Source organism: Squalius cephalus, assembly GCF_949319135.1.
Source record: "Squalius cephalus genome assembly, chromosome: 16".
In the NCBI taxonomy this organism is placed as follows: Eukaryota; Metazoa; Chordata; class Actinopteri; order Cypriniformes; family Leuciscidae; genus Squalius; species Squalius cephalus.
In genome coordinates, this window is record NC_137137.1 from 6,796,284 (window position 1) to 6,814,388 (window position 18,105).

An 18,105-nucleotide genomic window follows, 5' to 3' on the forward strand; every position below is an offset into this window, starting at 1 on the left:
TCCGAGAGATTAATAGTACATATCACCTTACTTATATTTTATTATCCATTATCATGTTTTTTTTTTTTTTTTCAAAACAAGTACTTTAAAAAAAATGCAGAGACCCTCAAAAGTCTTTTATGCGGACTTTTACTGTAAAAAATAAGCGTTCTCTTCAGATGACCAACTTCCTGTTAGCAACCAGGCCTTGTGTGACAACGGTTCCTAGGAAGGATGTGTTGGTGTTAGCGGTATACGCAGTTATACAGTTCATACAAGTATTTGTGATCATTTTTATTTAGCTAAAGTCGACATTCTGTGACAGCGCTGTGAGAACCATAATGCAATAAATCGTTCGACATTTAACGTCAGCTAACGTTAGTTCTAAAGTCATCTTTTCAACGCATTGCTAGCTAGTCAGGGTTTTTTTTTTTTTGTTGGGTTTAAAAGTCACAAACCCTTCAAGATGAGCGAACAGCTTAAATTCATCGTTGAACAGCTGAACAGGGAGCCTTTTAAGAAAAACTTAAATCTCATTACTTTCGATTCTCTTGAGCCTATGCAGTTACTGCAGACTTTAAATGATGTGCTGGCGGAAATTGATCCAAAGGTGAGTCAAAAATTATCTTTATTATTACTGGTGCACAATATATAAAACTAATATAATAAAATATATTACATAGAAGCACATAACAGTATTCTTTATGTATTACATTACATTTCTATTTCAGAGACTGGAGTGCTTTGCATATCTGTCAGGTTTATTTGGATGTGATGTCTTCCCACTAATCAGCTGTTTGTAACACTTCATCTTGTCTTGATCCATGTATTTGATCCTTTGTTTTAGCAAGCCCTCGATATACGTGAGGAAATCCCCGAACAGACAGCCAAGAGAATGTTTACTCTTTTGGGGATGCTGAAATACAAGCCGCCTGGAGGAATATCTGAAGTGTAAGACAGAAATAGTGATAAGCGAGTATGTAACAGTGTACAAAAATGTATAGGTATTGTACATTGTATATACAGAACCATTCAAAAGTTTGGAAACATTACTATTAATGTTTTTGAAAGAAGTCTCTCATGCTCATCAAGGCTGCATTTATTTGATCAAAAATACAGAAAACACAGTAATATTGTGAAATATTATTATAGTAATGGTTTTCTATTTTAATATACTTTAAAATATAATTTATTTCTATGATGCAAAGCTGAATTTTCAGTATTATTACTAGTCTTCATCAGTTCTGAGAACATTCAGAAATAACGTTTTCTGAACTTTTTTCATAACTTAATGGGAATGTTAGCAAAGTGTTCAAGAACATATTTTTGTTAGCTGGGTTAGATCAGGACAAATGGGCACCATAGTTGGTACCAAGATCGTTTTCTGCTATTCAAATAGAAAGATGAAATTGGTTTAAGTACTTCAAATATCCAATCAGCTTTGAAACGTGCATTCCTCAACAGAAGCAGTTTTCGTCAGGGTTTGGTGGCAGGCAGTAAGCCTGTGGTGCACCCCATCTTGCACTGGCTGTTACAGAGGATTCCAGAGCTGAAGAAGAGAGCGTATCTGGCCAGATTCCTCTTCAAACTAGATGTTCCTGCTGAGTTTCTCCAAGATGATATCATTGCTGAGACCTACCACCAGGTATGCCTACTGAACATATGGCTTGGCCTTAAAAAAGATTTGTTTTTAGATTCTGTTCTATTCTCTTCTGTTTTATTTCCATGATTGGACCCTGTTTGTGTATCTCCTATAGATTCTGTTAGTGCATGATTTTATATTAAAGTCGCATGAAACGGAAGTTGTGATAGTCTTTTCTTCTCTATTGTGACTCTATTGATCTGAGTGAAACAGCTTTTTGAACAAAATGTAGGGCGGGACTTGATTTTGTCCATGAGGAATTGATTGGAAGGTTGTGGTTTTCTATTGGTTGATCTCATGTGAGTGACAGGTTGTCGCGCCCTCACGCCAGTAAACGCGTCATCAAAGAAGAGAAGAGATGATGCTGCAAGAGGGAGGGGAAGTTATTTTGATTCAAGATTATGAGGGCACAGATAAATGGGTTTCTGTTTTCAGGTCATAAAAAGTCTTAATTTGCCCTTTTACAAATGAAGGCCATAAAAAGGTCTTGAATCAGAGCATAAAGTCTTAAATGCATTGCAAAAAATGAATATCTTCCTCAGTATTTTTGTCCTGTTTTCCAAGACAATTATATAAACATCTTTAAATCAAGATACATTTACTTGAGATGTAGATGTAAATGAAGTCTTCAAGAATTGAAGGGGGTTTATACTTAAAACAAGAACAAACCTTTGAATTAAGTTGAATTTTCTGAGCCCATTGGCAGGATATTAGTTCTTGTTTAAACTCATTTTTGAACAATTTAACAGAAAACAAGACTTTAGTTCATATTTAATTTCATTTTGCATCTCAAGTAAATGCATCTTGATTTAAGAATCTTGAGAGATTTGAACTGGAAACAAGGCTAGGAAAACAAAAATACTGAGGAAGAACATGGCTTTTTTTTCTTCTTTTTTTTCAGTGTGATCAGAAGTGTTGCTAATACAACTCATTGTGGTTCTCCCTAGACATTTACATAAAAAAAAATGTTGACTTATTTTTTTTTTCCTTCAGTTTGGTTCTTAAAATTTCTTTACTTGGTCTTAAAAAGGTCTTTTAAGAAGTAACCATGAATGAATACTGAAATATTCCATTAAAAAAATAAGAATTGTCCACTTTGATTCTCATGGTTGGTGACTTTCAGTTGTTTTCATTCTGTTGTTTTCACAGTATGAGGAGCTGGTGGAGGGATTCAAGAACATCCATAAAGAGTGTGAACAGCTGAAGAGCTCAGGTTTCTCCACGGCTGACATCCGGCGGGTAAGAAAGCCTACATTGCCAAAGTCCCATCTGGTCATGTAGTGTTTTGCATTATATATACAATAATAATGTGTCGCTGCAGGACATTGTTGCAATGGAGGAGGAGAAGGACCAACTTATCAAAAGGGTGGAGCGTCTTAGAAAGAGGGTAAGGAGCTAAAATCCTATAGAATTTGTATGTTAAACTAAATAAAATAATTGGAATCGCACCTGCAAATACATTTACAGAGAACTATCAAAGTGAGCTGCTAATGTCACTGTTTAAAAGGCTAAAGCTGCCTTCAAACATTTGTATATGATTGTTGCATTATGCCCCCTAGTGGCAGTTGCACAGAACTTTCAAGTTGGTCCTGAAGCAGCCTTTGCCTTTCGCTTATTCACCATGGTAAAATGAAGGAATTGCAAATGTAAGCTTCTGATAGAAAAACAAAGTATAGGTTTTAGGGCTAATCAATGTAAATATTTATTTAAGAGTTTAATTATAAGAACATAGAATTTAAGAACAAAAAACTAAATGTATAAGAACATAATTATTCATAACCAGCCATTTTACTGAAATAGTGTTTAAAGAATAACATTTTAGAGGAAACATATTATGTTCATCATTTTGAATACATCACATCCGGTCTGGCAGTCGCATACAGTCTAGCCAAAAAAGTTCTGATATTTCAACACATCCGAAAATTCCACATACGCATATGATTGTAACTCCTCACAGCCCCCAAATTTAAAATGAATGACAGTCTTTCATAACAGGAAACCCCATATAATGCCTGTTAGCAGGTTGCACCCACAGAATTTGAACAAAAGCTATTTTTGTTTGCATAATTATTGATGAATAGTTTAGCTAATTTGGTATTGCTTTCAGCTGGTAATCAAAGTATGTAATAAAAAAAAAGTACTGTAATACAAAAACACATTTAAATCCATTTCATTCACATATTTGCACAGAAAATGTGAAAGATCAGTGCTGATTCTGGTTTTTGTGATTCTTCTACTCCACTAGGTGGAAGCAGTGTCAAACCACAAGCGCATGCTGGAACTGGCCAGACAGTTGAGAGTGGAAAAAGAAAGAGAAGAGTCTCTTGCTCATCAGAAACAGGAGCAGAAAAACCAGGTAGAGACAGTCTGAATACTTGCACGAATACGTCAGTTTGTGTGTTTATGTCTGAATAAACACATTGGAGTTCCTTGACCTGTTTTCAATCAATCACTGTCTACTGAACATTCTGATAGCATAGGCTGTGTTTTGTCTCTGGCGTAGCTCTTCCAGGCAGAGCAGAGACTGCAGAGATCTCATATCCAGCTCAAAGACTTGCAGCAGGCAGCCGCAGACGAAAAGCCAGAGAGTAAGTTGTTATACTTGAGGACACCTGTCCCAGAATAACTCAAGAGTGTTCTTGTTGTTAGAGCTAGTGCTGACAAAATGCAATGGTCATGGGTTCGATTCCCAGCGCACACACACATACAAATTAAATATAAATAGGATTATTTTAAACAAAGCTGACTTTCTATTTATAAAGGATATAAAATTATGACGATTTGCCGACTTTTTTAACCTTTTGTCATTTGTACCTAGTTTTGTGACCCTTTTTCAATCATTTATTCCCAGTGTATTTGTTTTTTACTTTGTGATTATTTCTTGTGGTTGCACATTGCAAGTTTCAGAACTCCACAACAGTTTCTTTCACTGAATCTCATTACACCCTCACTGCAATAGTCAAGCGTTGCAACACAGAGTGAGATCCCTTTAGAACACACATGTGATCCTAAACCACAGGCCTCATGAAGAGACTTGAGGAGGACATCAAGTTCAACTCCTACATGGTGTCTGAGAAGCTGCCCAGAGAGTTGGAGAACATGAGAAAGGTGGTGCAGTACCTACAGAAGGTGGCGTCTGAGCCTGCTATGGGACAAGCAGAGCTGAGGGAGCTGGAGGACAAGGTCAGCCTGTGCGCATGGATATGAATATTAATGTTAAAGTTCAAACTTTAACAAACACTGCTCTGTACTGTTGAGTATCGTTATGTTCAAAGTTTAGGGTTTTTTTAAGGCATTTTTTAAAATGTTTTTGGAAGAACACTCTTATGTTCAGTAAAAACAGTAACATTGTGAAATATAATTACAATTTAATATCATGTTCTATTTTAATATATTTAAAAATACAGTTTATTGCTGTGATGGCAAATATGAATTTTAAGCATCATTACTCCAGTCTTCAATGTCACATGATCCTTCAGAAATCAAACATTTCTTATTATTATCAACTGATATTATTTACAATATTTTCAGCATCTTTGATGAATAGAAAGTTCAAAATAACACTTATTTGCAATAGAAATATTTTGTAGTAAATGTCTCTAACTGCAATTTTTGATCATTTTATTGTGTCCTTGTTGAATAAAAGTATTTTTCTTTAAAAAAAGAAAACTCCAAACCTTTGAATGGTGGTGTGTGTAGTAATGAAATGAGTCTTTTGTTCATTAGATCAGAGAAATCAACACAGAGATCAACCATCTGATCGAAAAGAAGATGATGCGTAATGACCCAATGGATGATAAACTCTCTCTGTTCAGACAGCAGGTTAGATGTTATCTCTCTTTTTCCCTTTTCTCCCCTATGTGACTTTGAAAGTTTAAACAGGTGTTGTTCTTCACAATTTACCTGATGGGTCACGTTTATTTTGTTTTGCAGACTATCTTTATTCATGCAGGGTTGAGTAATGTGTGATTAAGTGTTTGCCCCTTAAGCCTTTTAAGCCCAACGTGCCCAGAATGGAAACACAGTGTATAGGTGACCATGTGACCTCTGGCCCAGAGTCATGCACGTATGCGGGTGAACTGCTAATGTTTGATGTAACGGGTGGAATAATATTTACGTGGTCATTTGAGGTGTGGGAATCAATAGGCATGGGTGAACTGCGGGTCCAATAGCCAAGACTATTTCGCCTCAATTCGTTACCCACTGATAGGCAGCTGCTTTCAAATGGTCCCGTGCTTATTTGTGTTCACGCTGTGCAGTCTAAAGAACGTCAAAGGTTTCTAATTACAATGTGATTTGCAGCGTTGAGGACAGCGTTCGCGCGCTGCAACTGAAGTGATTGACAGCTTCAGTCATTAAGGGAGGGGTCTTTGCTGGCATTCTGTTTATAATCTATTCGCAATTTGATTAAAAGTTGAATCTTTCATGCTGCTAAGAGTATCAACAGCCACGTTTACACTGCAGAGAGACAACCGCATTTCATTTAAGAGTGAATTTTCTAAAATAGTCCTGACAGTATAGGCTCATATTTGGCTGTATACTTATGGAGAACACATTTAAATATGCACATTTGTTCAAAATAGCCTGTATGGGCAGATTGTTCACATGATGTAAGCAAAAGTTTTGTATTGTTTACACGACGGATGCACTTTCTCATCTTTTTTTTCTTTTAATTGGTTTGATTGCTTGTGTTACATTTTTGTCTACCTAATGTAGTAGATTTAATGCAGGTACGGTTCAGATCGTGGTCTTTATGTCAGACTGGTCTGGTTGGGTACGGAATTAAATTAGTGCTGTTGTCAGATAACGGGTCGTGTGCACGGTTAAGTACTGCTGGTGCGGGGCAGGTGCAGGTTTTACCTAACAGGACACGTGCAGGACTCTGCTCTGGCCTTCATAACCGTAATGGAGAGATGATGCACTTTGTCCTGCGAGTCTTTGAACATGAAAGAATGTTTGATGTTCTCTGATTTGCTAATACAACAGTGTGCATTTGTTTCATATGTAATTGCCAGATGTCTATTATCATAGCCTATTACATGGCTCTCCAGAATACTTGATTCTGATTGGTCAGTCAAATACCTTTGTATGACAACTAGACTGTATAATTGACCTTTGTCCCACGCAACTGATCTTCCTACATACAGTGGTTTCTGAAGGTCTATGGGGCCATTCACACATAATGAAACAGGGCAGTGGATAAAAAAAAACAAGGAATAGAGACATGTTTTTTTTAAAGCTGAACTTTTTAATTTGAGCTCTGCATTTTTAGAACGGCATTACAAATGCAAGCACAACAGTCAAACACATCTATCTATCTTGCGTGTGTTTACATTAAAAACGATGTAAAAGCAGCACAATGGAATGCAAAAAACACATTCTGTGTGAACGTCCCCTAATGCCACTAGTGAGAATTCTGTTTTTGAATACTTTTTTTGACAATTTACATTTGTTTATCAGCATCAATATTGCAAATTTGCTTGTTTTATTAATGACCTCCTGGAAATATTGCAGAATCTTACTTTGTTCTTATATTTTTATGAATATATTTATATTATAAACTTTTTAAAATATATATTATAACTTAATATATATTCAGGTTGAAATTTTCATTTAAAAAAATTCTCATGTGGGAAACAATAAACCAGCAAAAACTTGTAAAATGCAGTGAATTTGTTCTTTTAGGCTGCTATAATAGTCCATAAGAAGGAAACCAAGGTGGAGGAGTTGCAGGAGGCCCGTGAGGAGTTGGCAGCTGTGGAAAGAGAACTGAACATGAAGAGCAGTCAGGCACGAGAACGGGGCGGAGCGGAGCTGATCCGTGGAGATGAGGTACTGAACACACACAGCACAAAGAAACGCCGCAGCACGTGCTTCAGGGTTTATCTGCTTCCATATAGAAATATTACAGTATTTATTCTATTAAAACTTCTGTATTAAACAGGTTTTTGGCAGAGGGGAATGCCACAGCCCTCTTATTTATTCTCTCTTTAAAGAGGACCTATTATGCATTTTTACATTTTCAACTTAGTGTGTAATGTTGCTGTTTGAGCTTGAAATATATCTGGTAAGTAAGTTACAAAGTGCAAAGTCACTCCAAAGAGAGTTATTCTCTATATCTGTAAGCAAGTTTTCTTCCGGGAATGTATACAACACAATATTCTTAATAATTCCTGCCTAAGGCATATGCAAAAAAAGGGGGCGAGGCCTTATTGAGTTGCGTTAGTAGTGTGTTGAAACTCATGGTTATGGTAAGGGGTATGACATTTCCGAAACACACTCAAAGTGGCTTTACAACACACTGGTCCAGCCGACCAATCAGACTACATTGTGCTTTTCAGAGGGAGGGGCTTCTTAGAGACAAGAACTAATTAGAGCATTGATGACAGACTGGGAAGAGAGGTGCTGCAGCAACGTACAGTATGGGAAAAAGAATGTGTTTTTTGAACATTCAAGCATGAAAACATTCTAGTAGACCCCAAAAACAAAATCAAGGTTTTGTAAAAGGGCAGTCGTGGCTTAATGGTTAGAGATTCAGACTGGTAACCCGAAGGTAATGGGTTCGATTCTCAATATACAGACAGGAAATAACTGAGGTGCCCTTGAGTAAGGCACCTAACCCCCAATTGCTCCCTGGGTGCCACAGCAAAATGGCTGCCCACTGCTCTGGATGTGCGTGTCCTATGGTTTGCAGTGTGTTTGTGTGTTCACTACTCACTCCTCCTAATGTGTGTGCACTAACTTGGATGGGTTAAATGGAGGACAAATTCCGAGTATGGGTTACCATACTTGGCCTTCACATAATATGGCCTCTTTAAAAAAAAAAAAAGCCATCTTGCCAACAGTGAATTACCCCTTTAAGCAGCACAGCTCCGATAGGGCAGGTGACAGTTACGTCAGTTGGCCTGAATTTTCTCACACTGCTCTCAGAGCCAGGGCTGTAATAGTTTTTCCCAGGATATTTCCTATAGCAACTGTCAGTGATGAACAGGCCTGTGTCTGTTTCTGAGACCTGTGAACTATCCTGTCCTCACTTTTTGCTGTCTGTCTGCATTTTTTTTAACAAGCAGACGTTCCATTCCCTGTCTGCCCTTCGGCAGAGATATTGGCGGGGTGAGCAGATAGAGCGGCACCCTGGCTAAAATAGCCACCATCCCTCCCCCAATTCTAAACTTCCTGCGATTTTATCAGCCTCCCCACGATAACGCTTACTTCTGTCCATGGTTCATCCAACTGTGAACAGTAGCAGCCAAGTGATGGATAGCTGAAACTATAGAGGGAGTGTGTGTCTGTAGATGTGCAAGTCTGAGCTGCTGAAATAGACATAATCCAAGTATGGTCAATTTGTGGCACAAAATACAAGGAAAAAGAAGGGAAGATAATGGCTTTTGGACCAGTGGGAGACCCATCTATGACCCAAATTAACCAGATAGATGGATCTGATATACAGTATATGCAATATGTTTTATGTTGAATTTACAGAATGCTTTTAAAAAGACAGAACAGAACGTGACATCATACCACAAACCTTTGCAGTGTCCAAAGACATTTGGCATGCTCAAAGTCTAGTGTGACCACAGCCGTAAACCCTAAAATGACCCTTAAAAAAAACAAAAAAAAAACAACAACTAATAATACACAAGTTTAAACAGAATAATTAATATAAGTGATTTTATGAAGTTATAACAAGTTTCACATTTCTTATTTTAAATCCTATGTACTTCCATTGTAAAGGCCTGGATATACTTCATTTTCCGTGTTCCGCTCCCTCTCACGCACAGTTACGCAACAAATGCTGTCATTTGAGCTAGTATTTTAACTGTAAACTTGTATTGAACCTGCAATAATGCATTTAAATGCTCACGTGTTACTGCTTTGATTGTTTGTGATGATGGAACTTGAGAACACAGCACAGGATTATTCCTGCTCCCCTCCCAAATTGCTCCAACCTTGTCTGCCCTTGCTGTCTCAAAATACACAAAGCATAAACTCTCACACACAATCTCTGCATGCCCCAAGTGACATACGGCACATTGTGTGATTTCTGAGTTTGCTCTCTGGTGCCTCTCAACATTTATAGCCATTGGCAGTACAGACAGAAGAATAGCCTGAGCGAGTGAGCTGCCAGATGAAGATGTTTTTTATCCCCTCTGGCTGCATGCCTGCGGACTCAGGTTTCTTTTGTTGCGATCCACTGAGATGTCCCAGTGCCACCCTGGTTTGCCCCTTCTTCACACCCCCTCATTCCTCAGAGCTGTTTTCTCTTAGAGATTCTCACCTTACCAGAGACTGAGCCAAGGCCACAATGTTCCCCTGACTTTGTCTCATTGCATCCCTTAGCCCGTACATGCACATGCACCTCGGGTGGTGTGTGTGTGAATACCATTTTCCCATGTTAGATGACAGATTTGCTCTGTTTGCAGCCATTAGTGAGACATAGTCAGTCAACCAGGGCTCATTGTGTTTGTGATCTGTGTTGATCCTGTCTGAAATATCCAATGTCACATTTTCTCTTCGCACAGCAGATTCTTTTGACCCTGTTGTATGAATTTGGATTTCCCTTTTTTTTTACTTATTGACTGTCCATGTTATTGTATACATACAAGTATTCAATGTCCAAAATGTATAATTCATAAGCATTTACTGTTTTTTTTTATTTTTTATTTATAATAGTTGACACGTAGGCCTAGTTGACATGAAATATACCTATTTTTTGGGACTATCTGCTGTGTGACATGCTATACTTCATGTAAAACTACTTCAAACTGCATTTGGCTTAGTTTTTTTAAATAATAATTATGAATGCAGATTCAATTACCTAAAATTAAACTATGATTAATTGAGAAACCACATGAGTGCTTATGTTTTTAAAAACGCATTTGTCACACCACAGGACCATTTAAAATGAACTAGTGATGGAAAAAGGGAAATTAAAAATTGTGGAAAACTTACATGAAATGGTTATTCCTTTTATATTCATAAATTTATTTACTTCACATCTTGATAAAGAAAAAATATTATTTGACTATTTATTTGAGTAGGTTTTCCTGGATATTTTCAGTTTATTTACCAGCCTTTTTTTTATTCTTGTTTTTCTCTTTTTATTGCCCCTTTTCCTTATTGTCTTTTATTTTTATTATAGTCTTTTTAACTGTTGTTTTTCTTTGCTTTTTTATTGTCCTTTTCCCATGTCTTGATTAAGGTTTTGATTTTTCTGCCTGTGTTTCAGTTTAAGCGATATGTGGCCAAGATGCGGGGCAAGAGCAGCACGTATAAGAAAAAACGTCAGGAGATTGCTGAGCTGAAGGCAGAGTATGGTGTTCTACAGAGGACAGAAGAGATCCTGAGAGAACGACACACAGCTGGACAACAGCAGCTGGTAAGCACACATTATCCATAATTCTATTGCTCTCTCTCCTTAAGGCCTATAAATGCTCATACTTTGTTCAAACTTTTTTGAACACAGACAAAAAAGCAAGCCAGGCCAACCTTGCTTTTCTTATTACACATTACTGTCATTTGTATTTATTTGAATTTCAATTTATTTTAAATCCACTTCCTTGCATTAAAATTCAAATCGGCATCCTCTTTGGTACATTAATTCAAATTAAATTCAAATTCAGGGATTGAAATTTCTCGAAATGTTGATAAACCCTGCTTAACGGCCACCTTTGTTCTGCTTTCATCAATAATGTTTTAGCTCATGTCTATCAGTGTATCATTTCAGCATTTTATACGCACTGGTACATAATCTACCTTCCCTGTACCCATCCCTGTCTATACAAATTGCATTAATGCTGGAGTTACAGCACCTTCCTGGAAATGACTTCACACCTCTGAATCCTCCCTGCCTCTGACTTGCTGATAGCCCATTTGACTCAGAAAGGCTGAGCTTGGGCTATTTGTGATCACGGCATTTGCTCCCTGTCTGCGTCCTATGCTATTATTTTTTGAGTAGGGGAATTTTCCCCCTCAGTTTTGCAGTTGGTTCCATGAGCCTGGGCCACAACCCTCCCGCACAATAAACCGAAATAAATCCGAAAGCTTTATGCTGAAAATAAGATCAAAATACCATGAGCCAAGTTTAAACAATACGGTATGGTGGCTGAGAGAGCCCAATGCGCTACAGCTGAAGAAAACACATGTAAATAGAACCCCCACAGCAAATTAAGAAAGCATCTTCATCAGTTGGACAACACATGTGCTGTAAATACTCACAACGCAACTAAATACAGAAATGCGCTGCAACATTTCACAGTTAATTGTGTATTTTGTCAAATCATGCAGGCTAATAATATCCAAAAGGCTAAGGAATCTTACGATCAGGATGTTAAAAATAAACTAAAAACCCCATGTTTCAGGTCATCGACAACCAGGTTCGTCACTTGTTGGGGTCCACTTGAAGTGTGTCTATATTTGTTTGAGTTGTGAGTATTTGCAGAGCGTTTCTGTATTTGGTTGCATTGTGAGTATTTGCAGTGTGTTTCAATATTTGGGTGCGTTGTAAGTATTTGCAGGCGTTTCTGTATTTGGTTGCGTTGTGAGTATTTACAGCGAGTTTCTGTATTTGGTTGCGTTAACTGTGTTGCATTGCATAGCAACCAGCCAGAATACCCTAGCAACCCCGTGCAACGACCTGGCAACCACCCAGTTAGAATCTCCTAACAACTGCATAGCAATGCCATAGCATAGCATCCACAGCTACCTAGCAACACCTTAACAACCATCCAGAAACCTTAGCGACACCCTTGCAACCAGAACATCCTAGCAATACCCTAGTGAGCACCTAGCAACCGAAGTAGAAAGTACGAAGAGGTACTGCGTAAAATGCATTTTCACTGGTGGCGTTTTGAATTTTAATATTTTGATACTGAAACTTACATAATAAACATACATTTATTGGTTACCACATTGATTTTTCACAGTAACAAGAGATCTGTTATGTCTGTTGTCCGATATGTTATATAATAACCAAACCGGAACTGTGATCACAGCACTAATAATTATTTTTTTTACCACTACTAACATTTGCATATTTAAATTTCCCTGACTAGTCTAACATGTTTAGGAGATGAAGGCAAGTTGAGTTGAGTCAGACTGAAGTGTCAAAATGTGATTAGTCATGTAATCTTCCCAGGATATAATGCTCAGCACATTTCTGTCCTATTATAAAACCCATGGCCGTTAGTTTCAACTTGACCTGTGAAGTTCCCTCTGTACCCAGAGAATAAAGTACTTTGCTCTGCAATTTGTGGCTTTGAGTCCTGACTGTCTGTACAGACACAACCCGTCAGAAAGTGCTTAACCATGACACTAGCCATGCACAAACACACCAGCCTTCAAAATCTGCATTACATCCAACTTTTGTTATCACAAAGAAAGAAAGAGATGCATGATAAACGTGAAACAGCATTGACAGTTATTTCAGATTTCATAATATCAGAGGAACTCTCTTCACTCTGCGCTCTCTGAACCAATGATATCATCATAGGTAGCAGTAGCCAATTCTTTTAGCTATTTCACTTTATTAAGAAACTGAAAACAGAGAGCGGCTATATAGTATTCAATGGATTTATGAATAAGACCGTGAAATTACCATTCCACTTCACATTGTCCAATGAAATTTGAGCTTGTTGTGCTACATCAGGATTGGTTCGTGTATTATACATGACAAATGGACATGGCTGAATTATGTAATATGTACATTTTTAATTGAATAGACACACTAGCAATCACTATGAGAGCCATGGCCCGCGGTTCTCGATTGCTTTTGTAAACTAGACTCTGTGGTCACAGTAATGAATTTGCAACCACTGACATAAACTCCTTGTAAAAATCAAACGAGGCCAGGGCACTCGAGATTTTAGAAAAAGTAAAAAGCCTTTATTTATTCATGGCTGTAACATTTTTAAAAACATTCATATATTTGCATATAAAAGAGTGAATACTGGTTATAGCAAGCTTGCAGTGTCAGAATACCAGTCTGTCAAGTCTGAAGCAAGAGGCAAAGCCATAACCCCCCGGGACATTTATTATGTAAGTAAATGGGGCCAATTTTGAATTCATTATAAGTTTGTTGCTACAGAGGTTGGCTAACATGGTTCAGATCTTGCTTGATTTGTGCAGCTCGCAGCTAAAATGTTATGAAGTACCACTGATTGGTTACCTTATGCAAATAGTATACTCAAACTGAGAAACATTTCAGTAAGTAATCTAATCAAACTGACAAGGTGAATAAACATTTGTTCTATTTATGCTTTGTTTGTGTTGTCGTGTTCAGCAATCACTGGAGGCTCAGCGGGGGATCTCAGGCTACAGTGATACTCAGGAAGAGTTGGAGAGAGTCTCCGCTATCAAGAGCGAGCTGGACGAGATGAAGGGGCGAACGCTGGACGACATGTCTGAAATGGTGAGCTGGGCCAAGTACATGAATACAAACCGCCCCCATTCTGAATTCACTAAATACCATATAATAACAAAACATCAAAACATGTTTCTTTAACTGACTTTTTCATGTGAATGCATTTGGTAGTTTCTCTCTCGGATCATCATCTCTAATGAAGATTTGTGTTTATTTAGGTAAAAAAGCTGAATTCAGTGATAGCACAGAAGAAGTCTGCTCTATCTCCACTGATAAAGGATCTGAGAGCTCTGAGACAGGAACATGCAGTGAGTGTTTAGCGTCAAGCAAGATACTGGAGATACAAAGCCATTTGTTTCTCACCCCATACTGAGAATCACTATCAACTACAAAGAGCCAATCAGCATATCAGCTCTGTCAGAATTATATTCTCTTTTGTTTTGCTTGTTAAAACAGGAGCTCGCTCCAGATTTTGAGCAAAAAAAGGGTCAGTATGACACCTGTGCTGCAGGACTGGAGAGCAACAGATCCAAACTGGAACAGGTACTCTATTATGGGCCTCAACCAGGGTTGTGTAACATTCACACTGAATTGAGAGTATATTTTAAATGAAACTCCTAAGACTGAATTGAGACTTGGAGAATTATAATTGTAATTTGAATTCAAGAAAGTAGAATTAAACATTTAATTCTGCATTTAACTTTTCATTATGAATAACCATAAACATTTTATTATACACACAAGATCTGAAGTATTTCCAGAAACATTTTAAAAATTAAATATATATATATTTGATGGTGATAGCAATAATTAAATGTACATTTATTTATAATAATTATATATAGTGTATTTTAGATTGATATACATTATCTATAAAATTTTACTTATTTTTATTAAATACAGTGAAATTATATATATTTCATTATATAGAACTAATAACTTTCATTTAATAGGCCATGGTGGAAAATTCTGTTTTTCAGTTAATATTGAAAATATTCAAAATGGAGCCAAAATGCATGATGAATAAAATTATATTTAATTAATAAACTATATTATTTCTTAAATAAAGATACATTTAATTATGGCTATTATCATAAAAAATTTAATGTATACACCATTGTTATTTTTTTGGGGGGGGGAGGGGGTAAACTATAAAATATTTTAAAATATATTTAAACTATATTAAATATATAGTTTTTCATGTATTTGTATTTGGATAGCTAAAGAACAAAGCAGGTTTATATATTTATTTTAAGTGCAAGTATTCCTCTCAGTCCAATTCAGATTCAGGTTCAGCATCCTCTGTGGCCAATGCGGTTCAAATTCCAAAAATAGCTATTATTAAATTCTTGCCTAACCTTGGTCTCATCTTGTCTGTTTTTTAGCATCTTATGAAATACATTTTGGAATATAATTAGATGAGCAGAGCAGACAGTGATTTAATGTCCTGATGTTATACAGGAAGTGAGGACACTCAGGGAAGAGACTGCACAGGAAGAAAGCCGATATCATCACATTAACTGCATGAGAGAGGTAAACACCCATTTTCTTCTTAGACATCAGAGATTTCTAGTCCTGTTGTTTTCTCTCACTCTTTCCTCTGCCTCTCCTTCACAGATTATTGAGAGTCAAATGCAGAGAGCTGCAGAGCAGAGTAAGATCAATCAGTCAATGGACTTACAGGTGCGGAGGACGGCTCTCAGGTACGAAACTGAAGATATATCTGCTATAGAGAAACCTCAAAGCTCCAGTGAAAAGACAGACATGCACAAACACATGAATTCGTGCTTCATAACTGATAAACAAATGATCCCTGAGAGACTCTTTTGAACTCGCAGCTCTCAGCATGCCTGCCTGCCTACTGCTCAGAATGGCTTTTGTTTCAACTATGCTTCAAGTATCTATTCACCCATTTTTGATCCATACAGCCTACACATTTGAAAAGTTTAGCACAATTTCTGTTACATGTGGAAGTGGGCGGTAGCCTTGTGGTTAAGGATTTCAGCTGTCAACACAAAGGTTGCAGGTTCAATCCTAAGCAGGAGTGACTCAGGAATTGGAGAATTGCTGTAATCATAAGTTATTTTGCTTATTGTTAGATAAGATTAGCGCAGTGAAAGTGTATTTGGATAACTGCTCAATAGAAAGTAACTAAATGTGACATTTAAAAGGATTGTTCATAATTAGATTGGTCATAATTTCCTCACCCTCATGTCGTTTCAAACCTGTATGATTTTCTTTTTTTGTGTAGAACAATAATAATACATTGTGTATAATTTAATTTAGAGCAGGATCAGTCAAGCCCCAAAACATAAAAAGACCCAAAAAAGTATTGTAAAAGTGGTCAAAATGACTTAAAAAATGAAAATATATGTATTTATTTACTGTATTTTACAGAAAATAAGTAGCACCTGACAATAAATCGCACATTATACTCTACAACAAATCCTTTCAATTTAATTTAGAGCAGAACAGGAATGAAAAAAGAAGTATAAAACAAACATAAATTCTAGTGGCTTTTATTATAAACAACATTTATTGTAAATGCCTAAACTAATTTCAGTTAAAGCAAAACTGAAACTACTGGGGTGTGGGAAATGCACTTTACAAATAAACTTCACATACTTCTCTCATTCGGCACAAATCCAAATGTGTCTGCAAATGTATTCTGGAAAATACAGCAAGTATATCTGGAACACTATAAGAGTGAGAACATGAAGACAGAATTTGTTAACTGAACTAAAACAACTATTCCTTTAAGGAATCATTGTCTATCCTTCTTTTGCAGAGAGAAGTACATCTCGAACACAGCTGAGCAGGAGTCCTTGGGCAAGGTGAGGAAGACCGTCTTTGACCATCTGTCAAACCTCTCTGACTCATAACTTGGTTGCACCAGGTTGTTCACTTGTCTTTATCTCATCTGTCGGGCTCAACTTGGTGTTAGCGAAGAGTGGGGGGCCTGGCCTCTGACATATTTCGGCTAAACCGCGTGGAGCATGCGATCAGTGTCACGCCACATCATGCCAGTGTTAGAACAAAGCTTGTGTAATCATTGCCCTCATGTCTAACCAGTGGACCACCCTCTCAGCACGGTGGAAGGAGAGACGACGGTATGCCAAACTCTCCCATAACTGCCCGTCCTGCCCTTTAACTGTTTACTGCTGCTACTTTACAAGCTTTCTGAACCCATGAATTACACCAGATTTGACTTCCGGCACATGGGTACAATAAATTGAATGGCTCAGCAAGAATTTGAAATTCGGATAAGGTATCGTGGGGTCAGGTTTTTTGCACCAACCGTGCTTTGAACATATGTAAATGATTGTTTTTATCTCCAATTAGCATCAGAACATGCAGCACTAGACGTGTTTTTCAAAGCCGATGAACATCGTGTCTCTGTGGTTCTCTCAGGTTCTACGTCAGCAGGTGAAGCAGGTGCGAGAGAACCAGGAGCCCAATATGAGACAGATGAAGATGTGGAAGGACCTGGAGACGCTGTTGGAGTGCAAGAAGCAGTGCTACCTCAAGGCTCAGAGCCAGGCGCCTATTGGGCACGTCATCCAGGATGTTGGCAAGGATATGCTAGTTCTGTGATGCCATTTCCCATGTAAAAGTTGTCTTTCTGGTCATTTAATATATGAATAATAATAATAACAATATATACACCATATATATACAATTGTTTGTATATTATGTATGATATAACTGTATATTAATACGCATATGTGCATTCTAAAGTAAAAGAAATCTCTGAGACTTGTCTGAATAAGAGTGTTCAAAGCTGACACACTAACTTCCAACAAGTCCCTAGTCTCGGTTTTGACACGTCTTTAAGAACAGAGCTCCAGTCTATGTGTCCGAAGATAACGCCTGACAAAGTGCTACACTTTGGATGCGCCTGTGCTCCAAGTTATTTTGGGAAACAACAGCCATGACCTTGGCCAGAAGAGCTGTCCAATTTAGGAATTCAGTTAGATCTCCGAATGTTGCTCTGTCATGGTAGTGCTGAAGTAGTAAACACTCATTTGTCCCATCATCATACATTTAGTAAAAAAAAAAAAAATGGAATGGAAAATCCCGTATGGAAAAGTGAGAAGACTGCTAGGCTAGTTCACTTCTATCT

At 37.4% G+C, this 18,105-nt stretch overlaps 1 protein-coding gene across 1 annotated transcript in view; it reads left to right on the top strand.

The window, feature by feature from the left end:
- The first annotated feature begins 147 nt into the window (after nucleotides 1-147).
- The window catches only part of ift81 (intraflagellar transport 81 homolog), an 18,154-nt gene continuing 196 nt past the window's right edge, over nucleotides 148-18,105 (top strand). The window contains exons 1-18 of the mRNA XM_079897839.1: nucleotides 148-589; nucleotides 827-930; nucleotides 1,444-1,624; nucleotides 2,771-2,860; nucleotides 2,943-3,008; nucleotides 3,867-3,977; nucleotides 4,125-4,209; nucleotides 4,641-4,804; nucleotides 5,348-5,443; nucleotides 7,307-7,453; nucleotides 10,851-11,000; nucleotides 13,902-14,030; nucleotides 14,201-14,290; nucleotides 14,439-14,525; nucleotides 15,444-15,515; nucleotides 15,600-15,685; nucleotides 16,771-16,816; nucleotides 17,394-18,105. The exon at nucleotides 17,394-18,105 is cut by the window's right edge and continues 196 nt beyond it. Of these exons, the coding sequence (XP_079753965.1) occupies nucleotides 446-589; nucleotides 827-930; nucleotides 1,444-1,624; nucleotides 2,771-2,860; nucleotides 2,943-3,008; nucleotides 3,867-3,977; nucleotides 4,125-4,209; nucleotides 4,641-4,804; nucleotides 5,348-5,443; nucleotides 7,307-7,453; nucleotides 10,851-11,000; nucleotides 13,902-14,030; nucleotides 14,201-14,290; nucleotides 14,439-14,525; nucleotides 15,444-15,515; nucleotides 15,600-15,685; nucleotides 16,771-16,816; nucleotides 17,394-17,576 (2,031 nt within the window). The 5' untranslated portion in view covers nucleotides 148-445 and the 3' untranslated portion in view covers nucleotides 17,577-18,105. The remainder of the gene's footprint in view (nucleotides 590-826; nucleotides 931-1,443; nucleotides 1,625-2,770; nucleotides 2,861-2,942; nucleotides 3,009-3,866; nucleotides 3,978-4,124; nucleotides 4,210-4,640; nucleotides 4,805-5,347; nucleotides 5,444-7,306; nucleotides 7,454-10,850; nucleotides 11,001-13,901; nucleotides 14,031-14,200; nucleotides 14,291-14,438; nucleotides 14,526-15,443; nucleotides 15,516-15,599; nucleotides 15,686-16,770; nucleotides 16,817-17,393) is intronic.